At 42.6% G+C, this 24,277-nt stretch overlaps 1 protein-coding gene across 5 annotated transcripts in view; it reads right to left on the bottom strand.

Moving 5' to 3' along the window:
- Ahcyl2 (adenosylhomocysteinase like 2) overlaps positions 1-24,277 on the bottom strand; it is a 170,695-nt gene that overhangs the window by 50,676 nt on the left and 95,742 nt on the right. For 2 of the 5 annotated variants that reach the window (XR_008214194.1, XM_052719227.1), the window contains exon 2: positions 2,072-2,183. Coding sequence is in view for 1 of the 5 variants with exons in the window: in XM_052719227.1 (XP_052575187.1) it covers positions 2,072-2,183 (112 nt within the window). In the remaining 4 variants the exon portion in view is untranslated. Of the gene's footprint in view, positions 1-2,071; positions 2,184-12,531; positions 12,765-24,277 lie in introns of those variants that run through there. The other 3 variants (XR_008214196.1, XR_008214197.1, XR_008214195.1) reach the window with 3 other exon arrangements.

Below are 24,277 nucleotides of genomic sequence, written 5' to 3'. Positions count from 1 at the left end.
ACCATCTAGAATGTATCCAGATGAGCATATCTGGGTTAGTATCATAAAAAGATAGGGAATAAAAATGGCAAATTTTATTTCTAAGTAAAATATTTAAGTACTAGAGATTATGTAAGGGCTTAAGTTTATTGGGAAATAAATGACTAGATAAGCTAGGCGACCCGGTCATTTAAATGCTCGCTCTATGAAGCCAGACGGACATTTGCCAGGGATGCCACACTCACACAATTCCAGCATTCACCAGATCACATCTCTACTTTTGTCTCCAAAACCAGGGTTTTGAGTCCCTGCTCCTGAATTAATATCCTTCAATAGATATATTAGGCTGAAAACTTTTGACTTCTAAAACCATCAGTTTCCCCAGTATGAGCCTGCCATTCTCACTGTGGGCTGAGATTAGGGTAAATGTAGATCGGGTGGGCAAAGGCCATCTCTAGATCATCTTTCCTCAGTTTACTGTCATCCTCACAGCAAATGTTAGCATCTACTATGATCCAAATACTGTTTGATGTGTTAGAGAGACACCTGTGATACAGGCACACCTGTGACAGAGACAGGCAAGGCTCTCATGCTCATGGAATGCATATCCGTATTTGTGCATGCATATGTAGGGGCATAAAACAAACACATGATCATTTTAAAACATAAAGATGGTGTCTTAGAGTTACTATTGCCGTGATGAAACACCATGATCAAAAGTAAGTTGGAGAGGAAAAGGTTTATTTGGCTTACTGGTCCACATTGCTGTTCACCATCAAAGGAAGTCAGGGCAGGAACTCAAACAGGGCAGGATCCTGGAGCCAGGCACTGATGCACAGGCCATAAAAGGGTGCTTGCTGCCTACTTTCTAGCTTGCTCCTTATGGCTTGCTCAGCCCGCTTTCTTATGCACAACCCACAATGGGCAGGGCCCTCCCCCATCACTAATTAAGAAAATGGCAGCCGGGCGGTGGGGGCGCACGCCTTTAATCCCAGCACTCGGGAGGCAGAGCCAGGCGGATCTTTGTGAGCTCAAGGACAGCCTGGTCTACAGAGCGAGATCCAGGAAAGGCACAAAGCTACACAGGAAAACCCTGTCTCGAAAAACCAAAAAAACAAACAATGAGTTCCAGGAAAGGCGCAAAGCTACACAGAGAAACCCTGTCTCGAAAAACCAAAAAAAAACCCAAACAAAAAAACAAAAACAAAAACAAAACCAAGAAAATGGCCTACGGGGTTGCCTACAGCCTGATCTTATGCAGGCATTTCCTCAATTAGGGTTCCCTTCTCTGATGCTTCTAGCCTGTCCAGTTGACATAAAATTAGCCAGTACAAGCCGGGCGGTGGTGGCGCACGCCTTTAATCCCAGCACTCGGGAGGCAGAGCCAGGCGGATCTCTGTGAGTTCGAGGCCAGCCTGGTCTACAGAGCGAGATCCAGGAAAGGCGCAAAGCTACACAGAGAAACCCTGTCTCGAAAAACCAAAAAAAAAACCAAAACAACAAAAAAAAAAAAAAAAAAAAAAATTAGCCAGTACAGATGGCATTTCATATAGTTCAATTTACAAGGTCCAAATTTATCAGGACAAGACCAGTTAATATCATTCATCAATAGGCTATATACAAGCACTCCAAGCTTACTTAGAAAGCAAGGTATCACCCACATTCTTCTAGGTACACAGTATTTTTAAAGTATTCTCTCTACATAAGGTGCTTGTGTGGGAAGGTAGGCATTGGTTTCCTTTCAGGAACACAGATGTATGGTTCTGGTTGGGCAGGGAAGAGATTGAGCTGGAGTTAAAATTTTAAATCATTACTTATTACTGATCTTTAGACCATGCCAAACACACACCTTAAAATGTTATAGACTACTTGACAATTCATTTCACATTCTGGCTCTGTCAGAAACTGAGATGTCAATAAAACTTGCAGTTCCCAAGAAATCCAGAGATTCCATCCAGAATTTTGGTTTCAGTTTTAATTCACAGTATTTTTTGAAGGCTAATTATCAGGAATGATTGGCCTTAGATAGATGGAAGGTCTGTTGCAGATACCAATTAACCTTGACAAGGGGTTAAGGCAGCTTAGCACTCACCTGAGCTGTAGCTGTCAGTAGACGACTGAGAGATGGAACGAGACAGAGATCGACGCCCAATTTTGGTAGGACGCTTGTTGAATTCCTGCTTCTGGTCAGCAAACTGGATCTGCTAAAAAAAAAAAAAGAAAAAGAAAAGAAAAAAGAACCCTTGTTATAGAAAGGAAAAGAACTTTAGTTATACATCTTAGTCATGTTCTACTGCTGTGAGGAGCCACTATGACCAAGGCAACTCTTATAAGAGAAAGCATTCAATTGGGGGCTTGCTTTCAGTTTTGGAGCTTTAGTCCATTATCATCATGGTGGGAGCATGGCAGCATGCAGGCTACACTGTAGTAGTAGCTAGCTAAGGGCTACATCCTGACCCATAGGCAGAGAGGAAGAAGAAAATGGGCCTAGCATGGGATTTTGAAACCTGAAAGCCTACCCTGTACAGTGACATACTTCCTCCAACAAGGTCACACCTCCTGATCCTCCAATAGTGCCACTCCCTGATGACTAAGCTTTCAAACATATGAGCCTTTGGAGGCTTTTCTCATTCAAACCACTACTTTATATAGGAAGAAAACTCACCTCTATTTTGAGGAAGCAATTCATTCACAGCTTATGTTATTACTATAGAATGCAGTTTATTTGCTTAAACAAACCCATATTTGGAATACAAAGACTCTTTGGAGGCTGAGGATGTGGTGAGGATGTGGTTCAGTTGGTAGCATGCTTTCCTTGAATGCACCAAGACCTTGGTATAGTCTCTAGCACTGCCTAAACTGGGAATGGTGGCACACCCCTGTAATTCCAGCACTCAGGAGGTGGAGGCAGGAGAATCAAAAGTTCAAAGTCATGTTAACTACATGGGAGTTTGACCCAGACCCTGGCCCCTCCTTCCTCTCAAAACAGTTAGGAGTATAGGTGAAGTTGAGTGCTTCCTTAGCATGCAAAAAGCTCTGGAATGGATCCCTAGTACTGAGAAGGGCGGGGGGGGGGGGGGGGGGGGGGTAGGGGAATGGGAGAAGACTTCTTTGGAGCTGAGTATGGTGGTATACCCCTGTAATCCCAGCACTCAGGAGACCAAGGCAGAAGGAGTTCAAAGTTAGCCTGGGATGCACAACGAAAACTTGTCTCCAAAAGTAATAAAAGAAACAAACAAACAAAAAAGGACTTTTTTGGAATGAAGAGTAATTTTTCATTCTTCACCAATTTCTATCAAATTTAAGTCTTTCATTTAATGACTATATACTTTGTACATTATAAACTGTGACACAGAGAGAAGCAGTATTATGATTAAATTAAATTTTTAGGAAAGTAAGTCATATTCAGAAACACTTTCTATTGTTTCACTGAAAATGCAAAGCTGGAAAAAGAAACCTTTGAAATTCTCTGTACATCCACATATCTAGATGAGAAATCAGCAAGGTACAAAAAGACAGACGGTCTTTCCTTGAAAGCTTCCTTGAAGCTTCTTAGTGTGGTATGCTAATTTTAGAAAAGGGTTTTCATTCAGACAGAACATCCTACATTTTCATTGAAATCCTGGCCATGCCATTCATAAGCTTTGTGATGTTGGTCAAGATGATTTTGTGAACGTCATTTTCCCATAAATACAACAGAAATGAAAGTGCTCCATCCCGGGTTTGGAGAGGGTTAAATGAGACAGTGCGTTGTCTGTGAAACACAGCAGAGATTTGATCAACCCACTAACTCCTCCCCCACAGCAGGTAACCATTTTAATTTGCTGAAGATTTTCTAAGATATTTAGCTTTTTAGATACCAGTAAATGAATTAATTTTTAATACTTAGTATCATAAAATACTTTAAAAGCCATACGCTTGATTATTAACAGTGACTACAGATGTGGAAGGAGTAGATGATTGGACTGATTATATACTCAAATCACACTCTGTAGGTTATATTTGAAAAATATCTGATAGTGACTTTCTTATTAATTTTATCTACAGTTGATGGTTGCTGCTGGTGCTTTACTAATCAAAGTTCCTATCACTTACTTTATTAATAAGGTTTTCCTAACTGAACATTTATTTACACAGTTGCTTATGTGATTCTTCTGGATTCAAGGTGGCACAGAGAAAAATTTACAGAAAAGAATCAAAGACCTGACAACGGATTCTAACTTTTGTGATAAACAAATGGATGCTCCATGGGCAGAAATTGGAAGGAAATCGGTGGCTGCACCTCCTGCACTTAGAGGCAACTCCTGAGTCACTGAGCACTGAGACAAGGGGACTAATGCCAAAATGAAAGCTTAGCACTCACTGCCTCTGAGGGAAGGGATAGCATTTCCACAGCTATAACAAAAAATAAATAAGTAAAGCCTGAAGCCAGGCTTCTGAGTTTGCAAATTGTTTTCATTGTAACAGGGCTATTCATTGGGTTAGGAGCTCATTGCAAAATGAAAATGACAAGTTTGATTATTTTGGTAAAGTACCAATTTATTCCAAAAAGGATAAAGTGCCCTTTCTATGTACTCCAGTGGGGGGTCCATGAATCTTTATGGACTTCTAACACAGCATTCAACACACTGTCTTCCTTTCTGTATTCTGTAAGCCTGTGAATTATAGGCTCCATATGGGCTGCTTTTTATTCACCCTTATATTCTCAGGCACAATCAGATACTTGCCATATCCTATGCACCCAATCATATGCTGAATCAAGGAGCCTGGAGGAGCTTATTCTATCTTCACTGTCTGTATTAGAGGGACTATTAATGAGCATAGTTAGCATTAAGTCTGTATAAGGTAATTTTAAGGGTTGAAAAAGCTGGCAAGGGAAAGGTGAAGAAGCCATAGAAGTCGGGTTCAAATGTTGACCTTCAGTTCATCAACCTCTTTTTCAGAGGTCCGTCAAGGAAAGAAATGAAAGTCTTTCCAAAGGCCACAATAATGCAGTGTCTTTAGCAGTGCCCCCCTTAAAAAAGAAAAAAAGCCTAAAAGATAAATCTCACTTCAGATATGGAACACCGCCTCCCTCCCTCCCTATGCCAACCACACACACTGATGTAACAGCCACATGTGTGTGCACACAGACACGCATGTGTACATATCTACCACTAGAGGGGAACAGTCACTTCCTCTGAGTTACCCCTACTTAGTCCAGTAACATGAAGTCACATAGACACCAGCTGCAATGTCACTTCAAGTATGTCAGGAGCGTCTTGTCCTATAGTCTTTCAGCTGTGGTGATCCCTAAGGAAATAGGCTGTACATAGAAAACAGGTCTTGCTAATTCTCATTAAATTCAAGGCCCCCCTCCCGTGTTTTTAATATACAAGAATATTAGTGAGAAACTACTTAATACAGTAAGTTAAACAATTTCCCAATAAATAAGGGTTTACTTTTCACTGGTAACTGAAACATGAGTTAAATGAGGCGTCTCTGGTACCTTCACCAGTACCATCCCACTCTGTAAAACAATGATCTGCCCGGCCAGTTAAGGCACCTTGGCAGCATCTACCAACATTTACCTAACTTTCCTACCTTGTCCAAAGCCAGAGTCCCAGCAGGCACCCCTCCTCTCCCACCTCAGCACTGCCTAACATCAAGGAGAGGGAGGAGAGAAGCCGGAAGGAATGGGTAGCTCACCACACTCCCGAGGGAAGGATGAAGGCCAGGCAGGAGGGGAAGGAGAGTACAAGCAGCTTGCCTTGGACAGTAATGGCCGCAGCAGCAGCAGCAGCAGCAGCAAGACTGGCAAACAGGAGCTTAGCCTCACCTGGGCTTTAATCCCAGAGTTGCTATTGACAATGTATTTCTTCTTGCTGCTCAGCATACTGACCCTGCGAGCCAGTAGACTGTGACATTACCGGCAGAAGGCCACCTCTTTGGTCCAAGGACCCTTGTGGTCAGGCTTTTAAACTTTCCTCCTCAGCAATTCTGTTGGCTCTGGTTCCAGCTCACTACTATTTTTTTCCCTCTTTTGAGGGGGGTGGCTATCTCTGAAGCAGCTCCAATCACCCTTTCAGCCTTACAGCAGGATTTAATAAGGAGTTCTCTTAGCGGCTCATCAGCCATTCCTAAGTCTGGATGTTTGGCTTTATTATTATTTTTCCCAACACATCATTACACAGCTCATCTGACCTCTAAACCTTAACAAGCCCCTAAACAAGGGCCAACATACATGCATACATCAACGCTTATTTATATAACCCGTGCACTTTTTCCTAATATAATTAACTTGCTAATTAGGTTTCCTTTTAACTTTACCTCCTCCTTTTCTATGTCAGATGATTTTAGTTAGCCTCATCTCAATAGAAAAAAATTAACTACAGAGCCACTGAAACAATGAGGGAATTTACAAAGGGAAGAAAAACCATTATAAGTGGTCAGGCAGCCCCATTCTATATATGCCCCGCCCTTGAGGTAGCCAGGCAGGGGACACTAGATTCAGCTCCAGTGAAGAGCTGAAATCAAATTTATCATTTTATTGATTTATTTTTAATCTCGATTCTTTCCTTAATACTTAATTGTGTATTTAGTTATTTAGACAAAGAGTCTCACAATGCAGCTCATATTGGCCCTGAAACTTGAGGATCTTCCTACCTCAACCTTCCAAAGGCACCACCCTGCCCAAGTTTGCATGTTTTCTATACAGATTTTTTTTTTTCAAGACAGGGTTTCTCTGTGTAGCTTTGGTGCCTGTCCTGGATCTTGCTCTGTAGCCCAGGCTATCCTCAAACTCACAGAGATCTGCCTGGCTCTGCCTTCCGAGTGCTGGGATTAAAGGCGTGCACCACCACTGCCAGGCCTCTATACAGATTTTTTACGTTCAGTACCTAGTTTTATCTCAAGACTGATGCTTATTTAGTATTGAGCAACCCATTCACTTTTTCTTATTAAAAACAAAAGCATATTTTGAGGCTAGGGGGACGGCTCAGAGGGCTAGGATCCCTTGTTTTGCAGGCATGGGGACCTGAGCTGGAATCCTCAGCACCAATGGAAATTGTTGGGGATGGCTGTGTGCACTCATTACCCTAGCACCTTGGTGTGGAGATGTTAGGTCCTAGGAGGTCACAGGCCAGCCAGTCTAGTGGAAATGACAAGCTTCCAAGCTTCTGGGTCAGGGAGAGAACCTGTCTTGAGTCAGTAAGGCAAACAGCAGTAAAAGACACCCAACATCATCCTCTTCTGCTGTGCACATATAGTGGCATGCATATGCACATACAGTGAGTTTTCACATGCACACACACATGTATACACACACAAAATTTTTAAAAAATGTGTTTCCTGGAAGGTGTGATCACAAGGGAGAATTGCTATGGGATGGTCTTTCTGTACACTGTGAATATGTGTTGCTACCATTGCTTAATAAAGAAGCTGCTATGGCCTGTGGCAAGGCAGAATAGAGCCAGGTGGGGAATCCAAGCAAAGATACAGGCAGAAGGAAGGTGGAGTCAGAACAGACACTGTGAGCCACCACCAGCAGAAGCAAGATGTGAGAGAAAAGGTAATGCCATGAAGCCACATGGCAAAATATAGATGAATAGGAGTGGGTTAATTTAAGTTGTAAGAGCTAGCTAGCAAGAAGCCTGAGCCATAGGCCATACAGTTTGTAATTAATATGAGCCTCTGTGTGTTTACTTGGGACCAAGCAGCTGCGGGACCAGGCAGGACACAGGAAAACTTCTGGCTACAGAGAATTTATCACTGAGTTCTCAGAATCACAGCAACCTTATTACATGCCAAATAAAGAGCCAGCCAAATAAAAACAGAACTGTCTTATTTATGTGATTTCTGAAAGGAGCCCGAGGAATGCTACACTTGATGCCTGCTACAGATTTGGGTGGGGATATTATTTGATGAGAGAGAAGAGAAAGAAAAAGAGAGAGGAGAGGAGAAACTGCTTGCTGAGTGCAAGAAAAGCCAAAATGATAGCTTGTTTTCCAAGGATAATCTTTCTTTCTAGATCATATTGCACAGTGTTCACTGTTTTCTCTGAGAGAAGAGGTGGTGTGCTAATGTGTATCACATGCCCATATGTTACTTCTATTAGTGTATGCAAGAGTCTTTAAAAAGACTTTTTTTTTTTTTTTTTTTTTTTTTTTTTGGTTTTTCGAGACAGGATTTCTCTGTGCAGCTTTGCGCCTTTCCTGGGACTCACTTGGTAGTCCAGACTGGCCTCGAACTCACAGAGATCCGCCTGGCTCTGCCTCCCGAGTGCTGGGATTAAAGGCGTGCACCACCACCGCCCGGCAAGACTTTTTATTACATTTATTTTGTGTGTAGGAATGGTGGTCAGAGGACAACTTGGGGGAGTCAATCCTCTCCTTGTATGTGGCCTCTGAGGATGACACTCAGACCCGTCAGCTTGGCAGCAAGCACCTTTACTTGCTGAGCCACCTCGCTGGGCCATGTACAAAAATCTAAGACATAGGTGTTATTATCTTCATTTGACAAACAGCAAAGTGGTTTTGTTGTTGTTGTTGTTGTTGTTTTTGTTTTTTCGAGACAGGGTTTCTCTGTGTAGCTTTGCGCCTTTCCTGGATCTCACTCTGTAGACCAGGCTGGCCTCGAACTCACAAAGATCCGCCTGGCTCTGCCTCCCGAGTACTGGGATTAAAGGCATGCGCCACCACTGCCCTGCTGTGATTGTTATTTAAGTAGTGATGCTGGGAAGTGAACTTACAGACTTTGGTGTCATAGGCAAGTATTTTTGCCAGAGTTTGATTTCAGTTCAATCTCCAGAATTCATGTAAAGAGAGCCAGTTTGGTTTTTAATTCCAGCACTTGAGAGACAAAGACAAGCAGATCCTTGGGGCTTGCTGGTGAGTCAGACTAGATTACCTGGTGACTTCCAGGCCAGTGAGGCTCTGTCTCAAACATAGGTGGACGGTGCCTGAGGAACAAAACTCAAGTTTGCCTTCAGCATCTACATACACACCACCACCACATACATAAAATGTACACCAACAAAATAAGGGTATAAGAGGGTTTTGAGGACTACATAAGGATATACAAATCTAAAGAATATTTTTATTCTTTTAAGGCAAAAATGCATAATCTAGAATATACAGATGTCTATAATCCCTAGAATAGATAGCATAAAGGTTTATGTTTCATTGTCAAGTAGAGAGAGTTCAAATATTCCTGGAGACATCTCTTTCCAAGCAAAATGAACAGTCTAAACAAATTCTTTACCTACAAAAGGGATTACTTTTGCCCCAAAGAATACTGCAACAAGCTGTGTGGTGATGTATTATGTCCCCCAATATACTGTGTCTCCCAATAAAATAAAATTTGCCTGGAGATCAGAGGAAAAAGTCAGCCACTATATAGATGTCAGGCAATGGTAGCACACGCCTTTAATCCTATCATTTGGGAGGCAGGGATCTGTCTGGATCTCTGTGAGTTCAAGGCCACACTGGGAACAGGGCCAGGTGTAGTGGCACATGCCTTAAATTCCAACACTAGTTAACCATGGAGGTCTGGAGGGCTGTACAAACAGACAGGAAGTGACAGAGCACGGCATGAAGAGGAAGTGTTGTAGTTGGACAGAGAGAGCAAATCAGATGGCAGAACAGCAAGGCATATAGGTGTAGGTAGACAGGAAGTAACTCGTTTTTGGAAGCTGTGGAGTTGGTGAGGTGAGGTTAGCATGTGGCTGTTCCTATTCCTCTGATCTCTCTCAGGTTTTCTCCCCTATATGTGGCTCCGTGTTTTCTATTAATAAGATTGTTTAGAAATTTGTCTACAGAGCTGACTCTGTGTTCAAGAAGGTTAAGCAACCAGATTTCACATGGAAAAATACCAAGTGGGAGAAAATATTACAATGTGAAAACTTAACAACAGTTACTGTTATCTCCATGGATCCAACACAGATATTTTACCTGACAGGAAAACCTAAAGCTTTATCAGGAAAGATAAAATGTATAAATAAGTCTTTACAGAATGAGTTCTCCAACTCCCCAGCAGTTTAACTGCCTGAATAAGGCTAAGAAAATCCTTCACATGAAAATAGGCTTTGGCAGGAATTTCCAGTGACAGATGGGAATGTCACCAAGAAGGTCTACCTTGTCATTTATTGGACTTGGGGTTGTATTCCTGCAGCCATATGCAAGTGTTCTTGCCTGGATTTGATTTTAGTTCAGTCTCCAGAATTCATGTAAAGACCAAAGAGATATAAGCAAAGAGTATGGCCTGAACAGTTTACCAGTTACAGGTCACAGACGTCTCCCTTTGCTGGTGACTACTAACAATGGATGTGGGGGGGGAGGTAACTCTGCTCTGTGTTCCTCCAGAAAGGCTTGTGAGAGGCCTCTGTGTTCTCTGGTAGCAAGGCCATGGCACCTGTGAGTTCATTACACTAATGCGTACACTGAAATGTAAGGCAGACATCTGCCAAAACTTTCTTGCTATTTTGGCCCCATGTGGGAGCTGGCTCCAGAGTTTTCTATTGGGGATTAAAGGGCACTTCTGCATTTGCAGGTGAGACCTGGCAATCGATAGGCAATGCACTAGAGGTGCACAGTGGCTAAGTGCCGGCCAAGCAGCTAGCAGGGTCACCTTCAGACAGGTCAGAAGCTAATGACTTGTGCAGTATCTGAAAGAGAGCTTCAAAAGTCTTTGACAAAGAAAGACAGTCAATGAGCCAATGCCATTACTGAAGACAAGCCTCCCCCTACTGCTCCCCACTGCTTTTCTACTGATTAGAAGGACTTTCCTGGACTTTGAAATGAAGGGCTAAGTGAGAGAGATACATAAAAATGTTTAAAATGGTCTCCACACACGAGGAAGTCCTAGGTCACATGCCTTAAACAACAGTCTTAAGTCCCTTGGTCGTTTTCCTGTCCACATAAACAGAAAAAAGGTGAATGGATACAGACTCGGGAGTAGCTCTTTTTGAGAGGGTCTATCACCAGGGGACAATGAGGACTCTCTTTATAAAGTAAAAGTTGTGAGGAACTTTGTATTGATCTGGAATGGCGCAGCTATGTTCAATAGGGTTCTTCTGCAGTACTCCTTTACAGAAACACCAAAATGTCATACCTCACTGTGGTCCCTCCTGGAACAAAACCAAGTTTCCTACTCTCGCTTGTTAGTACTAAGTAGCTGGAGATTCAAAAACAAAGAAGCAAAACCAAAACAAGAATTAAAAAGCTAGCCAGAATAATTAAGTGAATCATTTCCAGTAATCTAAATCACTATATCTGAAATGATTTTATGGATAAATAGAATTTCTTTCCATCACATATTTTTAAAATGAGCACAATGCTCTAAAATATTTAAAAAACAGAAATAGCCTCTATAAAAATGCCATAGTATCAAAACAATACTCAAAATTCTCTCCTGAGCCTGTTAGATGTGGTATATATTCAACCACTGTTTTAATAGTTAATTCTTCAAGTCCCTAACTTCATAAACACTAAAGAGAACGGAGCCTATATTGTAAAAGTCTAACAAGTTTACATTAAGGAAATATATAGACAGGGTCCAAGAAGTCAGACTAAAGTTTTAAGAAACCAGTTAGGACACTAACAAGTTTTTTCAAACCTACAGTTAAGGGCCTACAGATGGCTCATCAGACAGAGGCACCTGCTGCCAAACCTGGTTGATTTCCAGGGAGGGAGAGCTGACTCCTGCAAGTTGTTCTCTGACTTCCACTTGGGTGTTGTGACATGGACTCCCTCCAATAGTAAAATACAATTTAAAAGGTTTCAAAATCAACAGCTGAAATTGAATCTAGAAAGTAAGAATTTGTTGTCACTATTCTTGGTTTTTGAGACAGATCTGCTAGAGCCCAGGTTGGCCTCAAACTCACTATGTAGCTGAGGCTAGCCTTGAACTCCTGATCTTGATGCTACCCCCCACATGCTAGGATGACAGGCCTGTGCCACCACGCTCCACAATGTTTGATTTTATGTGCTAGTTCTTATCAACAAATATCAACTTAATTATTCTTTTACTAAAACTCTCAGGCAAATAGGGTATCTGGGAGAACTATGTGAAGAGAAGTAAAGTTCTTGCCCTGTCAATACACATAGAAGAGCTGACTAGAGGGAAAAAATAGACAGGTGAGGGAGAAATGTTTAAATTTCTTCAGAGACTGGAGAACGCAACACTAATTTACAACAATAATTTACAAGTTCTAGGTCTGTGTCCTCCTTTTCCCATACTCTTCCTTATTTTATTCCCACAATTTAGCATTAACTTGAAAGAGAATACAAAACAATCGAAGAATAATCCATCTGTACAGTAGGTCAGCCCCCCCCACACCCGAGCATCTAGGCAGTCGCTGCCCTGGCCTGCCCGCTCTGAATAGGCCTTTAGCTTCCCTGGCAATTAAGAAGCAGAAGGGACTCAGGGCATAGGAGCTAATCAGAAGAGTAATACTGTTTTCCCAGCATAGATCTTAACAGTGGCTTCTTACAGATGGTCCTTGTCACCTGTCAGGAAAAGGCTCTCCTTTGTCATCAAGCTACAGCAGGAAGGACAAAGGACAGGAGAACTCACCATCCACTCGGGCATGTGAAAAGCAGAGGTGCCCTCGTCACCGGCCCACTTCTCCATAGTGCAGGCTTGGGTAAGGTTTGTCCTGAAGCAGAAGGGAAAGCTGGTTTGGAAAGGCCAGGGTTACCAAAGAATACCACGGCCTAGTGATTTGGAAGGTCGGGGGTTAAAAGAAGCGCGTATCTCTTTTCACAGAGGCTTCCTGTTCAAATCAAGATTGTGAGCCAACTGCCTGGCAAATCTCTCACCAGCCAACCTCAAAGCCTTCTGCCTGTTACTCAAAATCAAAGCGGATACAAAGCTCTGCAGGGCAGTTCCTGCAGGGCACTCTAGCCCACCTCCTCTGTGGGGACTTCCTGCAGCAACAGGCTGGCTTTCTTCCCTGAGTCTAAGGCCCTGGTTAATTTCTCCCGCCCCTCAGACACGTCACTGGAAGTGCTGATACCAAGATCAATAAAGATGAGGTCAAGGAGGCACTCCCCTTTCTTGAGAGCTGCTGATTTGAATCAGTACAGTAAACAGGCGTTTCCTTGAAATCAGAGTTCCTTATGGCTTTCAAGTGCCAACAGCTACAGAAGCTCCCTGTCTGCTCCCACCAGGGGGCTGGCACCACCACCTATCTCAAGTTAAATTCTTATTGCATCGAGGTTCAGATGAAGCCAGGGAAGATGGTTTTTACAAAGTCAAAACTTGTAAGAAATGCTGAAAAAAGTTCTGGGACCATGGCTCCCTCTGCTGGCTCCCTGGGGGATGTACAGGGAGGTCTAAGGGGCCTTGGTTACAGAAACAGCACAATGCCAACTGGAACACTTCACAGAGGCTAGTCAGGACCCACCCCCACCCCCAGCATGGGCATCCAGGAGACCCAAGGTTCTCAGAAAAGTGCCTAAAGTCCAATGTTGATTTTTCCTGATAGGTCTGGTATAGGAAGAAACAGGATACCAACACTATCCCTCCTTGTGCAACCATCTGATTACAAGGACCTCAGTTGCTTCTGCATTATGTTCCCCCACATAAGCAGTCTCCTCTCTGCACATTTCTGAAATTTGGAAATAAATATAATTTTAAATTTTATATATATATATAGAGAGAGTATGTTTTATATATATAGTGGTTTATATATATAAATAATCACATATTTGCTTAGTTTATTCCTAGAGAATGTTATCCAATAAGAGTACCATAGAGTATTTTATATTATTTGTGGCTATTGTGAAGGCATTATTCCCCTGATTTTTTTTTCAGCCTGTTAATCGTTTGTATATGAGGGCTACTGATTTTTTTTTTTTTGAGTAAATCTTGTCTCCAGCCACATCGTTGAAGATGTTTATCAGCTTTACGAGTTCTCTAGTAGAATTTTTGGGGTCACTTATGTATACTATCAAATCTGCAAATAGCAATACTTTGACTTCTTCCTTTCCAATATGTATACCCTTGATCTCCTTTTGTTGTCTTATTGCTTTAGCTAAAACTTCAAGTACTATATTGAATAGATATGGAGAGATTGGACAACCTTGTCTTGTCCCTGATTTTAGTGGAATTATTTTAAGTTTATCTCCATTTAATTTGATGTTGGCTATCAGCTTGCTGTATGTTGCCTTTATTATGTTTAGGTATGCCCCTAGTACCCCTAATCTCTCCAAGATTTTTATCATGAAGGGTTGTTGGATTTTGTCAAAGGCTAGGAGGGCTCAAAGGGGACACATGGATCTCACAGAAAAGAGGAAATAGAAGTGATCTTGTGGGTGGCCTGGAGACGGGTGGAGATGGGAACATGAGGGATCAGGTTAGGGGACAGATGGAGGAGGAGAGTACTGAGAGAGAGGACTGGAAAGGGGAAGCATTTTGGGGTCAGGTAGAAACCTAGCACAAGGGAAACTCCCAGGAATCTACAAGGATGACCCCAGCTAAGACTCCTAGCAGTAGTAGATTCACAGCTTCCATTGGAGGGATTGGGACGCCAGCCATCCACATAATCTTTGACCTAAAGTCTGTCTGTCCTTGCTGTGGGAAATGCCAGGGGGGTGGGGGAATAAGAGTGGCATGGAGATATTGGGGGAGTGACCAACCAATGACTGGTCCAGTCTCAGACCCATCCCATGAGAGTGAGCCCACCACCCCTGACACTGCCTGGAGTGTTAGGACCCAGAGGCTGAATGGCCCAGAGACCTAGGATAGAACCAAACACAATTGGGGGTGAGGGGTTGGGATCAATGTAATGATGCCTAATATTCTGCTATACTCATAGATTGGTGCCTAGCCCAATTGTCATTAGAGAGGCTTCATCCACTAACTGATGGAAACAGATGCAGACTCACAGCTAAACATTGGGCTGAGCTCAGGGAATCCTGCAGAAGAGAGAGAGAAAGGATTGTAGGAGCCAGGGTCATCAAGGACATCACAAGGGAACAATTAACCACAGAAACAATTAACCTGGGCTCACAGGAGCTCACAGAGCCTGGACAACAGTCAGGGAGCCTGCATGGGACCAACCTAGGTCCACCACATATGTGTGACAGTTCTGTAGCTTGGCCTACTTGTGGGATTCCTAGCAGTAGGAGCAGGGGCTATCCCTAATGCTTTTGCTGGTTTCTGAGAACCTATTCCTCATACATGGTTGCCTTGCCCAGCCTTAATACAAAGGGAGAAGCTTAGTACTATGGCAAGTTGATATGTCATGCTTTGTTGATACCCATGGGAGGTCTGCCCCTTTCTGAACAGAAATAGAGGAGGAGTGGATTAGGGGCAGTGATGGGGGCGTAGTGGGGAGGGTAAAGGAGAGGAGGGAGGGGAAATTCAGTCAAAATGTACAATAAATGAATAAATTTAATCAATTAAAAAAAAAGAGTACCATAGGGGTCAGGCATGCAATCTCAGCACTTTGGAAACAAAGGCATCGGATCTCTATGAGTTTGAGACCATCTTGTTCTACACAGTGAGACCCTGGAGGAAGAGCAAGATACCACAGAGATGCCAGACCTGGTGGTACATTCTTGTAATCCAAGTGTTAGGAGATGAAGGCAAGAGGATCACAAGTTCAGGTTTATCCTCAGCTACATAAGTGAGTATGAGGCCAGTTCAAGAAAATAACAGAAAGAGTACCACAAAGGGCTGAGAATATTGCTAAATGGTAAGGCAGTTGTCTAACATGTGCAAGGCCCTAGCTAGGTTCAGTCCCTACCAGAGAAAGCCCAGCAACATGGACCTGGACCCACTAGAGACTCTGTTAAAAAAGATTATTGCTGGGTGAAGAGGCACATGCCTATAATCCCAGTACTCAGGAGGCAGAGGCAGGCAGATCTCTGTGAGTTCAAGGCCAATCTGATATACATACACAGTGAGTACCAAGCCAGCCAGGGCCACATAGTGAGATGCCATGTAAAGGAAAAGTATTCATCATTACCATGTGTTTGCAGGATGTGCATGTTAGGGAGCATTGCCAAAGCAGATGTGCAGAGGGCAGAGGACAACTTTTTGACCTCAGATCATCAGGCCCAGGACTAATTTAGTTTCTGATGCAGAAGATATTCTCTTGGAAGCTAAAAATCATAATTACAGTCTTGTTCCCTTCTGGGCTTCATAGCTTAAAATAATGAATTTTTTGGGTATGGAACAGAGGAAAGCCTTGTAGTACCTAGGAAAAGCTGTTGGAAGATGCCAGAGCAGGCAGAATTCCAATGGCTGACCAGCAGCCTAACCCAGGTGAGCTGTATTACTACCCACTGTTTCCTGAGGTGAAGACCATACAGGAGGCAGCAGTGAGCAAGCTGGTTTTGTAATCAGATAGCTTTGGGTGAGGATCCAGATGCCGCCACCGATTTATCCCTGCTAGCCAGCCACCAGTCTTCCAGTCTATAAATGAAGCAAAACAGCACCTCCCAGTCTGACAGGGGCTTTAGGAAGAGCACATATCCTGAGGCCTTACTGGCACCTCTTTAATAATGTCTTTACTATGCCATGTCTTTTCCCACCTCAGGCCTTTGCTCACGACATTTTCTTAGGCAAAACGTGTTTAGTTTGTAGCTTTACTTCCTTCATCCTCACTCATTCAAATTCTCCATGATTCAGCTGAAATAACAGTGTTCTCATGAATTTCGCCTAAAATTAAGAAGTTCTCTTTCCCTTAAGATTGTTCTTTGACCACATCACCATTCCTAGCCTTCTTCATCACAATGGCTGTATCCATGTGCTCACCCCTCCTTAGACTGCAGACTTAGGGACAGAGCCAACTCTGACTTGACTATAGTGCCTGGCTTGTAGAAGGAGCCTAAGAAATTATCATATAGGTTCTACATTCTGTTTGCTATATGTGTATCTTATAACATCCTAGGGACAACTTGCATAAATCAATATATTCAAATTGTTTATGTCCATTTTATAGGATTTGGTAATTTATATCTATAAGGATTAATATTACTGACTTATTTCATGGTGAGGTTTTTAAGGCATTTAATCCTTAATTGTATTATCTCTTTAGGAATTTGCAGGATCTACTCTCCACTGCTTGATCCGAATCAATTATAAACTATTTTGATATACATCATAACGAAGCCTTTAATAAATCAAATGCCAGACTTTGTTGACTCTCCATGGGAGGCCTTACCTTCTCTGAGGAGTGAATTGGAGTTGGGGTGGGGGAATGTGGGGAGTGAGCAGGAGGAGGGGAGAAAGGGGAAACAGTGGTTGGTATATAAAATCGGGGGGGAAAAAAACTTAAAAAAAAAAAAAAAAGAACAAATCAAGGTCAAAAGTCTGAGCTACTGCTGAAGAGGAGCCTAACCCTTAGATTTACACATTTCAACAACCAGCAAGTTACCAGATACTCTTGTTTATATTCCCTGTATAATGACTGAGTGGTAAAATGGTATTCACTCAGTCATTATATCACTACCTTTATGGTACTGTTAAACCATGGAGGCAAATGACTTTGAAGGAAACTATGATTAGCAATAAACCCAAGAACATATATCACTTTTGCAACCTAAACTTCATAACTTTTGTCTCCTTAATGTAGGTTTTAACTAAAATAGACTTCATTTGAAAGGTACAACATTACCACCCCCTTCTGTACAGTCTCTAAAATGAAAACACAATAGCTATTACATCTGAGAACTTAGGGTGAATTAACTAACATGAACAATGTAAGAGGTAAGATACAGGTATATGCACCAACTAGAAACTTGATTCCAATATAATTACATTTCAGGCCCATGCACAGCCAGAGCAGGAGTGATACTACTACACATGACTATAGAAGAGCAGCATCTAGGTGAGGCGGTAGCAACATCAACAGACTACACTAGCTCCAGAAGCCATCTACATGAAACCGCTCCGGAGAAGCTCACTTTAACTCCAAGAACAGCTGAATGTCCTGTATGCCTGCTGTGCTCCTGCAGGGAGACTTGACAGTGAGGTCCTAACCTCCAAGGCCGTGCCAGCTAACCTCGAGTCCCAGTGAGCACGTGCTCAGGGCTGAGAAGACAGCAAGCCACGGCTTCTAGAGGCCAGAGCCAGCGAAGCACTGGTGGGAGAGAAGTCACTCTGTGCTAGAGGTTTCAAGAATCTGGAACCTAGAGTTGTAAGGCACAGGGCAATGAATTCAAGAATCCTCTAAGATTATCACCATGGCTGTATTAGACTTTGGCAAATCACCTGATGATTCTCAGGATAAACTGAGGCAAAGAGTGGACCGTGAAAGATCAAAACATTCAGGTCCAACATTCTGTATTTCTGATTCATTTAGTTTCTCTGAGGCCATAAGAGAAAGCAGTCAAGTCATGATTTATTTATTTATTTATTTATTTATTTATTTATTTATTTATTTATTTATTTATTTATTTTGGTTTTTCAAGACAAGGTTTCCTCATATAGTTTTGGAGCCTGTCCTGGAACTCGCTCTGTAGACCAGGCTGTGCTTGAACTCACAGAGATCCGCCTGCCTCTGCCTCCCGAGTGCTGGGATTAAGGGTGCTGCCCGGCACAGTCATGATTCTTTAGACACATGGCTATTGGTTATTAAAGGCTAAAGTTCCCATCCACCTAAGTTCAAAGATCAACCTACTTAGTTATGAAGTTGGTTAGAATGGTTAGGTCTCAGATCTCCCTGTCTGGTTATGGTCTGGATGTGCTGAGGGCTTGGTTACCTGATTTTGGTGGAAGTAGTGGAAGCTTTAAGAGGTGGGGACTAATTGGAAGGTGTTAAGCTATTGGGGCTGTGCCTTTGAAAGGCATATTGGGATCCTGGCCCCTTCCTCTCTCTTTGCTTCCTGATGGCCAGAGAGAAGAAAAAGTGCTCTCACCAGGAAGTGTGGCCTCTCACCACAGGCCCAAAGCAATGTGGCCATATGACCATAAAAACCAGGACACTAAATGACTTCCTCCTTTATAGGTGGTTTACCTCAAGCATCTTGTCAGAGCAGGATGCTACCACACCTCTTCAAGCTTGAAATGCCAATGCTAACTCAACAGCAGGATTTGAGCCTTCCTTCCTGTCTCACATCCTCACTCAGTCCTTCCATGTTCTGAAGATTCAACACGGACACATCACCATTACTGGTAAAGGCTTTTAAGTTAGCTCCAACACTACTGGGCTATCATCCGGAGGCAGACTATATACTTTTTAAAGCCCTTGTCTCCCCATTTGTTAAAACATTTATAATAATACCATTCTTATATTGTTGGGTTGGGTGGTGGTGGAGGCGGCACACGTCTTTAATCCCAGCACCCGGGAGGCAGAGGCAGACAGATCTCTGTGAGTTCGAGGCCAGCCTGGTCTACAAAGCGAGTTCCAGGACAGGCTCCAAAGCTACACAGAGAAACCCTGAAAAAACTAAAAAAAAAAAAAAAAAAAAAAAATTATTTTATGTGTATGAGTATTTGCTTGCATGCATGCATGTACACTATATGTGTCCAGCACCTGCAGAAGCCAGAAGTGGGCACCAGATCCCCTGGAACTGGAATTAGAGGTGGTTGTGAACCACTATCTGGCTACTAGGAACCAAACCCAAGTCCTTAAAAGTACCAGGAAGCTACACTGTCCCCAAACTAGATACAGCAGAGTAGTACTAGACTGTCTGGTCAAATTTCTCCACTTACTGTGTAACCTTGAACAAATGACCTATTCTCCTTGTGCCTGTTAAAGGGAAATTTTGAGAGCATCGGGTAAGTTAATAAGTCAAAAGCATAGTTGGTGCTGGAGTGATGGCTCAAATGAGTGAAGGCACTTACTGTGGGCCTAACCACCTGAGTTCAATGTCTGGGATGTTGAAGTAGTGGAAGGAGAGGACCAACTCCCCAAGGTTGTCCTCTGACGGCAATACAAGTACCATTGCACATGTTATATATACAGAGAGAGAGAGAGAGAGAGAGAGAGAGAGAGAGAGAACACACACATACATACCCCAAACAAACAAGCAGATAAAGGAAAGCAAAACAAAACAAAACAAGCAGAGCTGGGCATAGTGATGCACATCAGTATTCCATACTCAGGAGGCAGAAGCTGGAGAGCAAGAAGCCCAAGGGTAGCCTGTTCTACATGAGGCCTTGTATCAAAACAAGCAACGGAAAAATGAAGTAAGACAGTAGTAGTAGCCGGAAGCTGCCAGTGCTGTGCAAAGTTTACTATTATCGCCAACATCATGCACAATCTGTTTCCCGATAACCCAAATCCAGTTTTGAATTTTTGTTGTTTTGTTTGTCTCACGTAACCCAGACTGGCTTCAAACTAATGACTCTCTACTTCTGATCCTCCTGTCTCTGCCTCCCAAGTGCTGGGATTATAGGATGTAACACTAAGCCCAGTTTTAAGTGGCTGAGAATCAAATCCAGGGCCTCTAGGCAGGTACTCTACCAACTACATCCTCAGCCCCAAATCTATCTTTTCTTCTTACAGTCCCTGCCTTCAAGATGTCTACTGTCTAAGAAGAGAGATGCAGGTTCAATCTCCAGCACCAGGGGGGAAAGAGAGCTGGACATAGCTCAGTGGAATGCTTGTCTAGCATGGACAGGGCATGGGTCAAACCCCATCACTATAGTCAAATCAATCAATGTAAGAAAATGTATTACCCAATAAGAGGTCAGTATGGGATGTGGCAAGGGCATCAATCATGTATTCAGAGTATATCATCAGAAAGCTCCATTTAAGTGGAGAGGGAGGTAGAGGAGTTACTGGTGTGTGGTGAGGAGTGGGACTAATGGAGGGAAGAACAAGCATTCTACAATATCTCTTGCTGTATCTCCTTTCTTCCTAATAGTTGCTACCTGAGGCCTGACCATAATCATGTCCATCTAAAAGTCAATGCACTCAAAGTGTGCACACATTTGTTGAGATCTTATTAGAATTCCAAATATAACTTAGTAAGTCTCAGCTGATGCCCACAGTGCTGAGATGTAGCTCTGAGAAGAAATGAGGTAATTCCACTCCTGTGTAGGCCTGCAGACATGTTAAATTCAACTTATTTATACATGCCTATCAACAGCTTGCTTGCTTTAAATCTGACCATATCACTTTGTTTATAATGCCCCCAAACTGTCCTCTCTAACATTGTACTCACAATCAAGTTCCCACTCCTTAGCATGTTTTGCCTCGGCGTCCTCGAGAGCCTTGGTTCTCCACATTCTCCTGCTTCTATACAGTAAGCAAGGGCTCACAGGGCACATACGTGCCTCTCAAATTCTACAGCTTGGCTGTAAATTCCTTCAGGATGCATTTCCAGCTCCTGGTCTAGGTTAAGAATAAAGTCTAGGCTAGCTTCAGTGGCATGCTATCATCCCAACACCCAGGAGATAGAAGATCAGAAGTTTACAGCAGCCTCTGCTACACAGTGAGTGTAAGGTCAACCTGGGCAGGAAAACTTGTCTCAAAAACAGCAAACCAAGGGAGCTGGGGAAGTAGCTTAGAGGGCACAAGTGCTTGTCATGCAAGCCCAAACCTTAGTTCGCACTTCTGGAACCCACATAAAGAGCTGGATGCAGTCAGTGGTGAGTATCTGCAACTCCAACGCTACTACAGAAAACCATGAGGCAGAGACAGAAGAATCACCCAGCTCACGGGCCAGCTCACCTACACGCACCAGCAAGACACAAGAGAGATGTTGTCTTAAAACAAACATGGAAGGTGGGAACTGATTCCAGAGAGTTGTCCTCTGACCTCCCTAAGGGGTCGTAACCCCAGGTGGAGAACAACTGGCCTATTCTTGTATTTCAAGTCCCTAAAATTTAGTAAACTAGCAGCAAAGGTGTCCTGCTAAGATTAAGTAGCTAGCTCAGAGAAAAGAATAATAAAATATAGGACAGGTCCCTCGAAGGAAAAAGGAAGGAAAAGGGAAACAGACGTAAGAAGGAACAAAACACACAGAAACAAGTATAACCCAGCTGTAACTAGCTCGGCTAAGTGTACCTTCTCGTTACTATCCAACCAGGTTTCTCAGCTAAGCAATTACGCAATTTAGAGACTGTAGTATACCTGAGCATCAAGCGACCGTCCTCACTTCCTCTAGGTCTTTTAGAACCTGGGAGTGGAGTGCGGACTTCAATCCATAATTCTCCTGACATAGCAAACACAGATCTACTTAGGTCAGGGTTCAGTTCCCAGCACACTTAGCACCACCAGCCAAACCTGCCTCACAGAGAAGTCAAGCTTGACTTGACCTTCAAAACTTCTTAAAACCTAAAAAATCAGAATCAGAAAAAATTTGCACTAAGGGCTCTCAATTTTATTACAGAATTGGGCATTGAAAGTGGCATGTAAAATATGGAAGTGTGTTGTTATTAAATAAATGTCAATTACAGAGTTTTCACTATATTCTTTCCTTTTAAATACGTTTTCTAGAAACATAACTTATCCACATAAAAAGTACACAAATCAAAAGGTTGTAACTTGATAAAATTTTAGAAGCCAATACACCTATATTCCACTCACAGATAAGAACATTCCAGATAAGAACTCTGTGATAGAGTGCTTGCTTAGAATGCATAAAAAAAAACCAAGACCATGTTCAGGTGTGGTGGTGCATATTTATAACCCTAGAAACCAAGATCTAGAGAAATTAAATAACTTACTTCCCTTAGATTCTTAAAGCATTCATTTAGGGGTGGTGGTGGGGCTGAATCTATCTGTCTATGATTTTCATCTTTTCTCTTTTAGATAGGGCTTTCTATGTACTCTTGGATGGCCTTGTACTAGCTATGTGCCAAGACTGGCTTTAAGCATGTGGCAATTCAATATCCTGAGTTTGAGGATAAAGGCAATGACATTATGTCCAGCTTTGTCTTTGACTTTTGGGGGTACCTTAAGTGTTCAGAAACCCTTTGTAATCAACAGGGATTAAGTAGAATTCTTCCCTCAATAGTAGATGGTAGAGACTGCTTCCAGGTCCTCCTCTCCCCACATCAAAATCTAATACTTAAGTAAATGGTCTCTTATTTATGTAGAACACACATCTGCATAATTCATCTCTGGATAGTTCATAATAAATAATACAATGTAAAAGCTGTATAAGTAGTTATGGTAATCCCGTCAAGGCACATGAGTAACCAGGCCCCTTCCCTGAGGACCTCCAACTGCCAGGTTCCACCCACAGGACACTAACTGCCTTAACTGCTGGACCCAGCCCCCACCCTAAAAAGTAAAAAGCCCAATCTTTGGATGTGACACCTACCAATCTCCACCCTTGAAAGCTCCACCCTGAAAAGTTCCGTCCCCTTGCCCCAAGAAACTCCATATAAAGCCTGTGTCCTGCTCAGTTCTCCGCTGTTTCCTGCCTGAGCAGAAGCAGCCATCCTCCTGGGTTTTGTTTTGTTTTGTTTTTTCCTCCCAATAAATCTCCTGTGTGAGGTTTGTTGTGTGGTATGACTTTGTGGTATTCGATGGCTCCCGACTGCCAGGATACCTTTCCATCTGAGCTGTAATGCTTACAGTTGTACTGTACTGTTTGATGAATAATGACAAGAGAAAAAGTTGAAGTATTCAAACACAATTTTTATTTTAATATCTTTAGTCTGCAGTCAGTGAATTCACAAATGTAGAGTTGGGGAATACAGAGGGCCAACAGTCGAGTATTTCTACTCCCATTAAGAGACTAACAAGACTTAATGGTTCCAAAACTGCTGGTGCATTTTCTAACTTTTCTACATTAAGGATATTGATACATTAATAACATTGATCATCTTATTAAGAGAAAAATAAATGTGTGGTAGACAGAATGATATCCCAATAATATATTCATCCTTTGTAACAGGAGAAGAACAGAAGTAAACATAGACAGCTTTATGGATTTGGTGATAATGGGATGAAAGAATTCCATGCTATGACGCATGAGACAAGGACATAATTGGGAGGGGAGGGGACTGTAAGAGAACTAGGGAAGGGGGAGGTAAAGAAACTGGCTTAAAGAAAGAGAACTGGCAGGTGGTAACTGGAGCTAGGTAAGCAGCAGCAAAGCAAGTTTCTAAGTAGGGCAGCAATATCTCTGCAGAATGGTGTGACAAAAATACTCTCAGGACGATGGCTCACTGTGCAACTGATACGTTCAAGGGAGAGTGCAGCAGCCAGAAATGAGAGCAACTTAAGGTCAACCTTAAAGCAGCTACAGTCTGGGTCTCACGACAAACGTGAGAAATCATGGAAGAACTAGGAGGCTCGCCACTTTCAATGTATTATTCAGATTCCACGCACTGAAAGCTTCTACATGACGGTCCTGGTGTCCGTGACAAGCACTATTATCATCTCTCTGCCTGCCACTCTGTCAAA

This window comes from Peromyscus californicus, unplaced genomic scaffold (assembly GCF_007827085.1).
Source record: "Peromyscus californicus insignis strain IS unplaced genomic scaffold, ASM782708v3 Scaffold_6__1_contigs__length_162567912, whole genome shotgun sequence".
NCBI classification, from domain to species: Eukaryota; Metazoa; Chordata; class Mammalia; order Rodentia; family Cricetidae; genus Peromyscus; species Peromyscus californicus.
The sequence above is the reverse complement of the archived record's forward strand: the minus strand, read 5'-3'. Positions and strand labels throughout refer to the sequence as shown.